The sequence below is a fragment of the Salvelinus namaycush genome, chromosome 16 (assembly GCF_016432855.1).
Source record: "Salvelinus namaycush isolate Seneca chromosome 16, SaNama_1.0, whole genome shotgun sequence".
NCBI lineage: Eukaryota > Metazoa > Chordata > Actinopteri > Salmoniformes > Salmonidae > Salvelinus > Salvelinus namaycush.
Genome location: NC_052322.1, coordinates 23,291,633 through 23,304,693, shown reverse-complemented (window position 1 = coordinate 23,304,693; position 13,061 = coordinate 23,291,633). Strand labels below are relative to the sequence as shown.

General features: G+C 40.9%; 1 protein-coding gene and 1 pseudogene across 1 annotated transcript; both read left to right on the top strand.

Annotated features, from left to right (window-relative positions):
- The first annotated feature begins 125 nt into the window (after positions 1–125).
- On the top strand, positions 126–4,438 carry LOC120060707 (transcription factor E2F1-like). The gene is made up of 7 exons (XM_039010110.1): positions 126–1,547; positions 1,700–1,802; positions 1,931–2,150; positions 2,340–2,492; positions 2,591–2,705; positions 2,848–3,076; positions 3,219–4,438. The coding sequence occupies exons 1-7, from the start codon at positions 1,302–1,304 to the stop codon at positions 3,452–3,454; spliced, it is 1,302 nt and encodes a 433-aa protein (XP_038866038.1). The 5' UTR covers positions 126–1,301; the 3' UTR covers positions 3,455–4,438.
- A 444-nt stretch (positions 4,439–4,882) lies between these two features.
- Positions 4,883–9,718, top strand: LOC120061575 (annotated as a pseudogene).
- Positions 9,719–13,061: the final 3,343 nt, after the last annotated feature.

Genomic DNA, 13,061 nt, shown 5'->3' with positions numbered 1-13,061 from the left:
TGGCACTTCATGGAACCAATGACAAGTCTGACTTTAGCGGGACGCATTCACTCAGCCAATTGAAATCGTGATATTCATGCATATGCCAGTTTCGCGGCTAAAGGATTTGGCGGGTAAACCTCAACTCTTGTTCTGATCAGCTGGGATAATAGCACCAAATATCATAGTTGATTTGGGGCTCAGATGATACATTTTGTGCACGGATTATAGTCAAGGTGTTCATCGAAACGATCCATATGATTCGTTAATCGGAAATGTAGATTTTTTGTGTGAATATTTGTCAATATTTCAGTTTTGCGGTATTGCTTCCTGGGTGTGTTGACCAAAACGAGTGGGTGAAGAACTGAGTTTGCTAGTACTGTATCTCGCTAGCATGCTAACTTGCCCAAATTTTGTCATTTTGAAAGAACGCATTATATAAATCCGGTTATTTGTTCTTCCAAGGGAAACTAGACGTTCTGGGTAGTGCAATTTTGTTTGGAAGAGTAATAACTATTTAGATTGTTGACTTGTTGTAGCTGATGTTTTGCTTGTGAGTTTCGTATGAAACTGAGTTGTGTTCAAAGTTAACCCTGAATGTGAACACAACCCAATTTCTTGGCTAACAATACTAGCAAGCCAACTAGTTAACTAACTCGCTCAACTTTTCTAGGTCGTTGGATACAGTATTCAATTAACTCTTCGCTAGCAACACAGTAAGAAAATTATTATCATTATGTTTACAATTTGCTCTAAACTAACGTTGATGTAAATCAACGTTAGCTACAGTAAATAACCAGTTAGCTAACAACAATGGACAAAGGGAAGGAGTTGCTAGATGTGGCCTCGCCGCAGTCATTGGAAAGATGAAAAACTTCGCAGCAAGTTAGCACGCTAGCTGACGTTGGTGCTTGTTTATTACACTTTTTTCAACTATCAATATACCATAAGTGTTGCTGTATTGTATGGTTTCAGACTAACTACTGTATATTAGACTGAAGCTGTCAGAAACCTCAACCACTGTCTCAACGTTATTTTATAGCTGGCTAATTTGTAGGAATCACGCCCTATATTTTATTTGACCATATATTCTCGAATGAGTCAGCTTTGTTGAATCTTGATTGTCAGCAAGATACTCTTAATATTAGACATGTTTAACCTCAGTATTTGAAAGTCAACTCTTTCAATACATTTACACTATTATGCACATACATTAGAGATGACATATGTCAAAAGGTGCTAATACTACCATACCAAGCCATTGGACTTGAATTCTGCCCCAACACAATCTAGGGGACTAGAGCACCCCAGTTGTGTGTGCGATGTCAGAGACGCTCCTATCAGGTCAGACGTCGGAGGATCTATTGGTAGACTTTGAGTCTCTTCTGAATGCTGGGAGTATTGGCCCCTCAGAGGACCACCAAATAGTCATAATCTCCACTCCCAGCAATGTGGGCTTCAACTCTGCAGTCCCCAGCAACACTGGGGAGATCCTTCTGTTCGCCACCCCCCAAGGCCCTGCAGATGTGGTCCAGGACCAGCGACGGCCAACTCTGGGACGACCACCGGTAGTTAACTGACCATTTTGATATGGGTGTTGGCCGGAGTGTGACTAGGATGAGGTTATCCCTGTACACTGACTACAGAAAGTGTGTCTGTGAGAAATAATTATCTGTGTGCATCCATACCAACTTTTTACCTTGTATAAATTGTGTTTCAGGTGAAGAGGAAGCTGGACTTGGACAGTGATCACCAATATGTGAGCACCTCTCGCCCCCCTTCTCTTGGGAGAGCCCCAACATCCACACCAGCACCTCCTAGAGGTACAAGACCCCCTGTTTCAATTCACAATTTAAATATAACTATTCATGTTAATTCAGTTTTAACTATTATAATTTTGGCCAAAGGTAATAAATACAAGTATTTTCATTCCTGTCTCCCTTTCTCTCAGTTCCAAAGCTTTCAACAGAGAAGTGTCGCTATGACACGTCTCTGAACCTGACTACCAAGCGCTTCTTGGACCTTCTAGCCCAGTCTCCTGATGGGGTCGTGGACCTCAACTGGGCCTCGCAGGTCCTGGAAGTGCAGAAGAGGCGCATCTATGACATCACCAATGTCCTGGAGGGTATCCAGCTCATCTCCAAGAAATCAAAGAACAACATACAATGGCTGTAAGTCTGAACTCTTGTACTGTACATGCAGTATGACAATATGTGTTCTGGCCTTTCTGGCTTACAATCCTTATTGTGCTAGCCTCTACAGATATGAGTCAATGCATACATCAGTGATTCCACAGGATATTTGTATTAGAAACACTTTTTTCCATTATCCTAACTATGAGGTCATTCTATTTGTCACAGGGGGAACCGCATTGATGGAGCGTCTGTTTCCCGTTACCAGGACCTACAGAAAGATGTCTCTGACTTCACACAGGCGGAGGAGAAACTGGATGAGCTCATTACCAAGTGTAACCTTCAGCTGAGACTCCTCACTGAGGATACCCAGAACAAGAAATATCCTTTTGTGTCTTGTTTTTTATTTTTTATTTTTTTTACTGTATGTGTTTGAATATGCATTATAGGGCAGTGTTTTTTCTTTAACATAATGGCACGCTGGGTTATGTCATGTGCCAGGATCTGCGGAAGTCTTTTGACTCTCCTGACCAGCTGGTGATGGTAATCAGAGCCCCTCCAGAGACCCAGATGCAAGTCTCAGAGCCCAGTGAGGTATGTGGGAGGGTAAAATAACAATGGACACTTGCTCAAGACTCTTTTTCTGGACCAAATACTGTATTCCAGTTAATGTGGTTTAAACTTCAACCACAACTGTTGATTTGTCTTCTGTTATTCTTTTGTCGTCTTCTGGCAGGGCTATCAGGTCTCCCTGAAGAGCACTCAGGGTCCCATTGACGTCTTCCTGTGTCCAGAGGACAGTTCTGGTGTCTGCAGCCCAGTGACAGGCATCAGCCCAACTAAAGCCACAGACCAAACAATGCCCCACCATGCAGAACAACCACAGTGCAGCACCACACAGGAAATTACATCAACAGCTCCGTCCCAACAGAATTCCTCCCCTCTGCCGTTATGTCGTGAAGCGGGTAAGCTGCTCTCACTATTGTCACACTGTCACCCTGAGATTCAGGAGATTGTCTGAGATTTCGCCAAGAAATCCATTAACATTCCCCAATGGCTATTTGCTGTGGTCACTAAAAGTGCATTCCCTTTATTTCTGTCTTTCAGAAGTATTCCTGGAAGGCGACCCGTTCCCCAACCTGGGAGTGCTGCCGGACTTTGACCTTTCACCCCTGCCGTCCTCTGACTTCCTCGGTGGGGAGTGCTTTGGGAACCCGCTGGATGGCTTCATCAACCTGTCCCCTCCACAGAGCCAAGACTACCACTTTGGTCTAGAGGAGCACGAGGGCATCAGCGAACTGTTTGACTGTGACTTTGGGGACCTGACCCCACTGGAGTTCTGACAATGTGGTGGAAAGGAAAACCCAAAGAACTAGAATGAGGTTCTGTTTCTATGGGAACACCCCATACCATCTCAGAACAAAGAAGCATACCCAAGTGGTTAAAATACAGAATTGTACAGCACAGACCGTACTAGCACTTAGGTTGCCTAGCAAAATAATTTTGTTTTAGTTGGCTATTTAATTTATTTATATACAAATCATGTTTTTGTACAGCTTTTCTTTTTTTTCTGAGTGGTTTGTGCGGGCGTATTTGTGGGATATGGATGTGATTATCAGCTGGAATATTAGCATGTAAAGCTAATAATGAATTTGTTATATTAGACATTTTAGCCATAGTCTCAGGTGTAAGGAACAGTCAGACTTTTACAGTAAGAGTTGGGTTTCAGATGCATTTTAAAAAGTCATGCAGTATGTTGGCAAATTGTAATGGCAGGATCTACACTGAGTGCACAAAACATTAAGAGCACCTGCTCTTTCTGTAACATAGGTGAATCCAGGTTAAAGCAAAATTAGGAAGGTGTTCCTAATGTGAGATGTTTTGTTTATTTTGTCATTATCATGAACCTCGTCACAACTCTTTTCTGCAAGACTCATGTAGTGCCTTATAAAAATAAAAAATCAGGATGTCTGTTGGATGGATTGAATTCAGGTGTTATGCTGTGTGTAAAATTAAGATGTTTATGAAAGTGTTAGATTTTAATTTTTTAACGGCAAGTTGTGGATTACTACTATTTGGGGGGGGCGTCAGGCTACTGTTCTTGACAATTAAGCCACTGTGCTAACAACGTGTAAGGGAAACAAGGAAACTGACGCTGCAGTCAAAATCACATTGTTCGGCGCTTTATTTTTATAACAATGTTACAAGATGAACATTTTTGCCACAAATTCCGTGGTAAAAAATAATTACTTGTACCAATCTAACAAATGGTTTCAAGCGTGTTCTTTGCCTCAACTTTGTTTTTTAAAGAATAAAAACATTTTGATTTGACCCTACAAAATGTGTTAAAAGCAAGTTCTGCAGAGAATAGGTATGTAAACTAAAATATGACTGAAGTTCAGTGAGGCAAAGCAGAGGTGCTGATAAGACTGTACATCCCAAGCATTCCTACACGGCTTGTCATAAATGTACATCAGTAACACACAAGGCCTTGAGCAATGCGTCAAACATCGGTTGACTGTTTCTAAGAGTTGAGAAAGATGTTTATCTGTATGAGGGGATGTGCACTACCTGTTAACTTATCTTCTGCTATGCTATGCTATGTTGGTCCCCTGCCATTGTCCCCTCCCAAGATTGTAGCAGGTCATGTCTCATTAGCCTACAGTGTCTTGGCACATAGTTCTCTCTCATCACAGACCGGTTCTCACTCTCGGAGGAGCAGTCTGTCCCTGGAACTTTCAAGCAATGAGGGGAATTAAGACTTGCTCACCATGCGATACACACACCAGCAGCAAACAGGTCTGTTTGTTTTTTTACTAACAGATATACTGTCTTAATTTGACCAGTTTTTCACAACAGGAAAATAATCCTGCAGCAACAGGAAATGTGGATTATAATTCATCAACATTTTTGTAGAGGTTGATACATTTTTCATTAGGGCAAATCACGTCTGACATTTTTAAGTGGAATTACAAAATGTTGAAGCATTTCTAAACTAACTGTCCAGTGTTTCCAAATTTCTATGAAATATTACCTATTACTTACAATATAAGTGAAATAGTTTTCCTTTTAAAAAATGCTAAATTAGTGTCAAAAAGCAGCTTTTCTGTGTTGGATTGGTCTAGGCGTACCCCAACAGAATGGTGTGGAAGCATACTGGTCATTAAAAATGCAAGTCGGCTGCTGATTGGCCAGCTCATCCCCTAAATCACTGATTGGCCAGCTCATCCTCAGGAGAATGACATCATATTCTATGAGGAAATAGCAAGGATTTTTTAAACCTTCTCTTTGAGATACAAGTTTGAAGTGGGTTTTTTGAAGTGTTTTTTTTCTCCCATTTATGCTTTTGCCACGAATACGAGTATAGGACGAGTCAACAGCATTATTTAGGTATGAGTTAACAGACCATTAACTTTTAATGTGAGATTTTCACTGGACAGCTACTTTAAACCTTGAATACACTCTGCCTTTGATTTTCCTGCTGTGCATCTATACTACTTGTCTTTCTCATATGTTCAGAAACTTTAGTGTAAAGTAGATAAATAAATGCATATATTGATAGCGTGGTGTGCTTTATCAAATGTATCCTCATAAATCCATGCTTTGTGTTTAATTCACTTTTGAGTCTGTTAAATCCTGTTCAATGAGGGAACCATGCTTTTGAATATTTAGTAATATATTTTCTTTATGTCATTGTTATGCCATTGTTTTTATTTCACCTATTAGCATTTGGCAATATACAAATAACAAATCCATGAGATTACAATTAAATGTAATTTTTACAAGGAAATTGGGCTGGCAATGGCATATTGTAGGAGCAACACTACTGTCCTTTGATTCTGATTGCACACAGCACAGACAGATACACACAATTCCTTGTTAGATAAGGCTGTACTGCATTCCTGTCATACAATGTTGTCATAGCCATTCAGCAACAGTATGATTGAGCAACTGTTTAAAAAAATAATAATAATAATACTTTTTTAAGGAGGTATCAGCTGTTGTTTGAGGTAACATCACTGTCTCTTCTTATTGAGAGATGCTAATAACTTAACTACACCAGAAACTATTCTGACAGGCCTGAAGGTTATTCATTAAATGGCCTTTATAATTATAGGCAGCTAAAGGTTTTCAGAGAAGTATGTGACATTTGTCACAAGATGTCTTAAGTTGGAATAGCTATCAAAAGTGCAGTGTAGTGTCGCCTATAATCTTTCTCCCACAAACACGGACACACTCTGTTTCAAATATACAGTGCATACCCCTCTCACATTGCCCTCCAGCGGTGTATTTTCTTGCAGAGTGTACATGTCTATGCTGTTTGATAAGAGAAACTGTTTGTCTGCGTGATTCATCTTCTTGGTGTCACTCTGGTTATTCCCATGAGCATATCTGAGGCTGAAGCATGTCAATCTGGAGGTCCATGACAAACACACGGCCCACCAAACACTGGGCCTGAGCTCCAGGCACCTGGTGGTACGGCGCGGGAGGCCTTTCAAAGTCACCATGCTGTTACATGGAAGAGTGTTCAACCCACAGATGGAGACACTCATCTTTACTGCCCTGCTAGGTATGCTACAGGCCAATATTTGATGTGAACTCTTTACGCTTTTCCTAGCAGTTGTTTGTTATCGCCCCTCTGTTAAAACCTGTTCAGGACATATGATGAAAATATTTTTTCTGTCGGTTTTTGCCTGTGGCTATTTCTCACCTTTTCTGACTGTTCTGCTGTATAGGTGGGCTGTCTGTTGAAATCCCTGTCATGTAGTCAAAGGATGAGTCTATTTCTCAGTGGAGTGCCCATATCCACCCAGGGGAGAGGCATTCTCAGTCGGTTACTGTCCACGTCTGTTCCCCTGCTAAGGCTCCTGTGGGACTCGACGACCTTCAAGTCCACATTGTGTGTCTTGATGGGCAACGCAGCTTCGCCATAGGAAGCGTTGTCCTGCTGTGCACCCCCTGGCTTCAGTGTAGGTTCATGTGGTGGTGATGATGGTGATGACCACTACTGTTATCATCATTGACTGGGATTTTGTATTTTTCAGATGATACAGTGTACATCCCTTTTGAAGACCAGAGAGATGAGTACGTTAAAAATGACATTGAATTTTTGTACATGGGCACTCCTCACAATGTCATATCAAGACCATGGTCATTTGGCCAGGTAAGTAGCTGCAAAGAAAACCAACCTTCATTTATTGTTAATCATTGTGTCTCCTTGAGGAACTTACAGTAGTAACCCGATCCCCACCATCACCTCTTCCTCCTGTGTGTAGTATGAACAGGGGATATTGGAGATTTGCCTTAACATCCTCCAGGTCAGCCCACAGCACAGCAAAGACAAGCAGGGAGATTACCTCCTCCGTGCAGACCCTGTCTACATCAGCAGAGTTGTGTGTGCCATGGTGTGTAAACTCTTATGCACTTTGATAGTTACAAGACCTCAAATATCCGCAGATACTAGTCAGTTATGTTCAAAATACCTGAGTGTGTTCTCACCACACCACCCTCTGTCTTTGACACACACACTCACAATTACTTTTTTAATTTGATTTATTTTTTATTTCACCTTTATTTAACCATGTAGGCTAGTTGAGAACAAGTTCTCATTTACAACTGCGACCTGGCCAAGATAAAGCAAAGCAGTGTGACACAGACAACAACACAACAACACATGGAATAAACAATAAACAAGCCAATAACACAATAAACAAGTCAATGACACAGTAGAAAAAAGAAAGTCTATATACAGTGTGTGCAAAAGGCATGAGGAGGTAGGCAATAAATAGGCCATAGGAGCGAATAATTACAATTTAGCAGAGTAACACTGGAGTGATAAATGAGCAGATGATGATGTGCAAGTAGAGATACTGGTGTGCAAAAGAGCAGAAAAGTAAATAAAAACAATATGGAGATGAGGTAGGTAGATTGGATGGGCTATTTACAGATGGGCTATGTACAGCTGCAGCGATCGGTTAGCTGCTCAGATAGCTGATGTTTAAAGTTGGTGAGGGAAATAAAAGTCTCCAACTTCAGCGATTTTTGCAATTCGTTCCAGTCACTGGCAGCAGAGAACTGGAAGGAAAGGCGGCCAAATGAGGTGTTGGCTTTGGGGATGATCAGTGAGATATACCTGCTGGAACGTGTGCTACGGGTGGGTGTTGTTATCGTGACCATTGAACTGAGATAAGGCGGAGCTTTACCTAGCATAGACTTATAGATGACCTGGAGCCAGTGGGTCTGGCGACGAATATGTAGCGATGGCTAGCCGACGAGAGCATACAGGTCGCAGTGGTGGGTGGTATAAGGTGATTTGGTAACAAAACGGATGGCACTGTGATAGACTGCATCCAGTTTGCTGAGTAGAGTATTGGAAGCTATTTTGTAGATGACATCGCCGAAGTCGAGGATCGGTAGGATAGTCAGTTTTACTAGGGTAAGTTTGGCGGCGTGAGTGAAGGAGGCTTTGTTGCGAAATAGAAAGCCGATTCCAGATTTGATTTTGGATTGGAGATGTTTAATATGAGTCTGGAAGGAGAGTTTACAGTCTAACCAGACACCTAGGTATTTATAGTTGTCTACATATTCTAGGTCGGAACCGTCCAGGGTGGTGATGCTAGTCGGGCTGCGGGCAGCGAACGGTTGAAAAGCATGCATTTGGTTTTACTAGCGTTTAAGAGCAGTTGGAGGCCACGGAAGGAGTGTTGTATGGCATTGAAGCTCGTTTGGAGGTTAGTTAGCACAGTGTCCAAGGAAGGGCCAGAAGTATACAGAATGGTGTCGTCTGTGTAGAGGTGGATCAGGGAATTGCCCTCAGCATCACTTTGTGTGATGCCCTCCTATTTTCTTTGTTTAGTGTCTGTGTTTATAACTGTTTATAACCAGGTCAATTGTGAAGATGATCGAGGTCTTGAAGGGGTACTGGTCAGGAAACTTTAAATATGGATTTAACCCGATGCAATGGACGGGCAGCGCAGACATCTTAAAGCTCTGGGGCTGATCCAATTTCAGCCCTGTACGGTACGGCCAGTGCTGGGTCTTTGCCTCAGTCATGTGTACAGGTAACTGACATTTGACTATCCATTTAAAAATTATTCACCATTAGAGGTTGTTCCAGTGGCAATATACAACAGTAAATATCATTGTCTTGAGTTGTCTTTCTGTGCTTCTTTCTTTTTTCAGTTATGAGAGTTTTGGGGATCCCATCAAGAGTTGTCACAATCTTTAACTCCGCCCATGACACCAATAGAAGCCTGGTCATCGAGGAATATTACACCAACACTGGGGGAACAATCAGCATGTCCAAGGACAGTATATGGTTGGTGTTCAATATCTCTACATGTCATATGTTTTGATCTGCAACAAAGAACACTTTGTTTTCTCTCAGTCATCTGAGATGGTTTCATAACAATTTATAGTATTTTGTGCAATTGTTTATGTCCTAAATAAATAAATAGATGTCTGTGTCTATTTCCAGGAACTTCTATGTGTGGGTTGAAGGCTGGATGTCACGACCAAACCTGGGCCCAGGGTTTGATGGGTGGCAGGTATTGGATCCAACTCCCCAGGAGAAAAGTGGAGGTCAAATACCTCATTCTATTCAATAATCACGTTCTGTTAGATCATTAAGATCTGTGTCAGCACTCATTTGTATAGCTTCACGGTTCGTTTTGTTATTTTGTTCGTTTTGTTCAGTGTTCATTCTTACAATAAAGAGGAATGTACGCATACTACGCTGCGCCTTGGTCTCCTCCTTTTGACGGCCGTGTCAATCCCGGACACTCTGGAACATTCACTGTCTTCCTGGTAAGCAACTCCAGTGTATATTTGGCCTCATGTTTTAGGTTATTGTCCTGCTGAAAGGTGAATTTATCTTCCAGACTCTAGTGGAAAGTAGACTGAACCAGGTTTTCCTCTAGAATTTTGCCTGTGCTTAGCTCCATTCCATTTCTTTTTTATCCTGAAAATTTCCCCAGTCCTTAACGATTACAGGCATATCCATAACATGAGGCAGCAACCACTATGCTTGAAAATATGGAGAGTGGCACTCAGTAATGTGTTGTATTGGATTTGCCCCAAACATAACACTTTTTGTATTCAGGACAAGGTCAATTGCTTTGCCGCATTTTGTGCAGTATTACTTTAGTGCCTTGTTGCAGACAGGATGCATGTTTTGGAATATTTTTTTTCTGCACAGGCTTTCTTACTTTCACTCTGTCAGTTAGGTTAGTATTGTGTAGTAACTACAATGTTGTTAATTCATCCTCAGTTTTCTATCACAGCCATTTAATAACTCTAACTGTTTTAAAGTCACTATTGGCTTCATGGTGAAATCCCTGAGCGGTGTCCTTCCTCTCTGGCAACTGAGTTAGGAAGGACCCCGGTATCTTTGTAGTGTCTGGGTGTGTTGATACACCATCCAAAGTATAAGTAATAACTTCACCATGCTCAAAGGTTGTCTGCTTTTTTGTTTTACCCATCTACCAATAGGTGCCCTTCTTTGCGAGGTATTGGAAAACCTCCCTGCTTTGTGGTTGAATCTGTGTTTGAATTCATTGCTCAGCTGCGGGACCTTACAGATAATTAATTGTATGTGTGGGGTACAGAGATGAGGTAGTCATTCAAAAATCATGTTAGACACTATTATTGTACGCAAAGTGAGTCCATGCAACTTATTATGTGACTTGTTAAGCAAATTTTTACTCCTGAACTTATTTAGGCTTGCCATAACAAAGGGGTTGAATACTTATTGACTCAAGACACTTTTAATGAAAAACATAATTTAACTTTGACATTATGGGGTATCGTGTGTATGCCAATCTCAATTTAATCAATTTTAAATTCAGGCTGTAACACAACAAAACAAGGAAAAAAGTGAAGGGGTGTGAATACTTTTTGAAGGCTCTGTAAATTCAGCTCTCCAGCAGGAGGAACTCACTGGCATGCTCTTGTAGGTGGTGAGTGTATTGGACATTTTGACAGTGCTCTTCAACAAGCCTATAAGGACCAGGGATACAGATCAGCTTATAGAGGACTTGGGTTGTGTGTAGGGGAGAGGGGTAAGTTGAGCCACTCTTGTTTCTAGGAAACCATACACAAAATTAACAATATGATCAAATATTTAGGAAGAGGTCATCAGTACATGAAGTCTGTGAAGGAAGAACCATGGAATAAGTGGTAGGCAAGTTAGGTCCAAAAACTGCTTTTCACCAAGTCAAAATAATTTATTGTGTTAAGAGGTTTCATGATGCTTGTATCTAAACCAAAGTAGATCGTTTTAAGATTGTTCTGTACATCATTTGGGGTCTCAATAAGCTTCAATATGAGATCCTAAACTTAGCATGAAAGCGCTTCCTTTCAGGTGTGCGGGCTAATATAGTCTAAATGTTTGCCTTGGGGTAAGTTGATTCAATGGCCATGTGCTAATTTGGCAAGTTGAGCAAATTGAATTGTTTTCTTCCCAGGCGTAATGCAAAGAATTATGGCTGGCATATGAGGTAACAACAGGGCCTGGCCTTTTTTTTGTAAAAGTGTTTGTTATGAGTTAAGCCTGTGTTAAATGATGCTTAAAATGATTAAAAGACAAAACGCGATGGTGTTGAATTGTGTTTGGGAAATAAAGATGGACATGGTTTTAAAAGGTAGTGCTAATATTTAAATTGTGCCAAGATACCACTTTCTTTGGACAAGCAATATTTTCAAAACTGTAATGTTTAGATTAATTCTGATTATTTCCAGGGATACACAACATCCTGAAATATATGTCGATATCTTGGAAATAATATATTTCCCTGTACAGAGTGATGCTGAATGTAAAGAATGGCTCAATTTACCCCACTCTCACCTATTGTGTAGTAGGCCTACCTGTTATGATCTTGAGTCATCACTAGATGGAAGCATTGAAGTTCCTCAAAATTCATGTCACCCCCTTGTAGCTGTGTGTGTTTGCCTTGTATCCCTTCTGTGTGAATATGACAAGTTATGATGTTTGTAGTTCTTTGAATGCTGCCATTGCTTTGACAAATGTTCTGCTGTATCATAGAATACAATAAGCATGATTTTTGCTAAAGTTAATTTAATCTGCCTCAGTTATTTCACTTGACATTTGACCAGTGCTGAGAGTGTCTTGATAAAAAGAAACACTAGTGGGCCTTCTTTGGTCAACATCAAGCTGTAACACCTAGATCACACATGAAGATCCTGAGATTTAGCTTTTCAAATACAACCTCACCCAAATGGTGAGTAAGGGGCTGGTGGATCAGAAGATGACTATTAAAACAATACTTACCTACATATTGTTTGACTGATATATGGAACATCCTTGCAAACGCTCTTTTGGTGCCGTGGAGGGCTTTTACATGCAGTCACATTGGCAGACACGAGCAATAATCAGACTGCACAGTTGCTGATTTTCAGACAAATGAAATGTCTGGGGAGCAGGACCGCTCCGGTGCTTTAAAAAGCTGAGGCTATCATAAATTATTAACGGCTTCTCTCTCCCTCCCTCTGCCGCTTTTAAGAGCGTCACACCAAATTTGATTTAAGAGGTACTGTATAGGCTAGAGGTAAAGTTGTTGAACTTCACAGAGGAGTGGGGGGAAACAATGTGAGAGAGTAAATAGATAGTTTTTTAATTAAAATTAACAATGACGCAGCTGCAAAGTCAAATGTCAGTCCAACAACTCTAATGGACAAGCAGAGAGGGTGCTAGGTTTCATAGCTTGGGATAAAAAAGAGTGATATATGTCTTCACTTTTCATTATTCTGTAGCCTAGTGTATGATTGAAGTATGCCTTATCTTTCCAAAAACTGTTTTATTGAAGCCTTTGCAGAGGTTCACTGCCAAATGATGTGTTACCTATTGCAAATATGGACATATAATGGGGAAGTCAGGGAGAAATTATTCAAGCTATTGCATGGGTGGTAATAATAGTCCTCTAACAGCCCTGA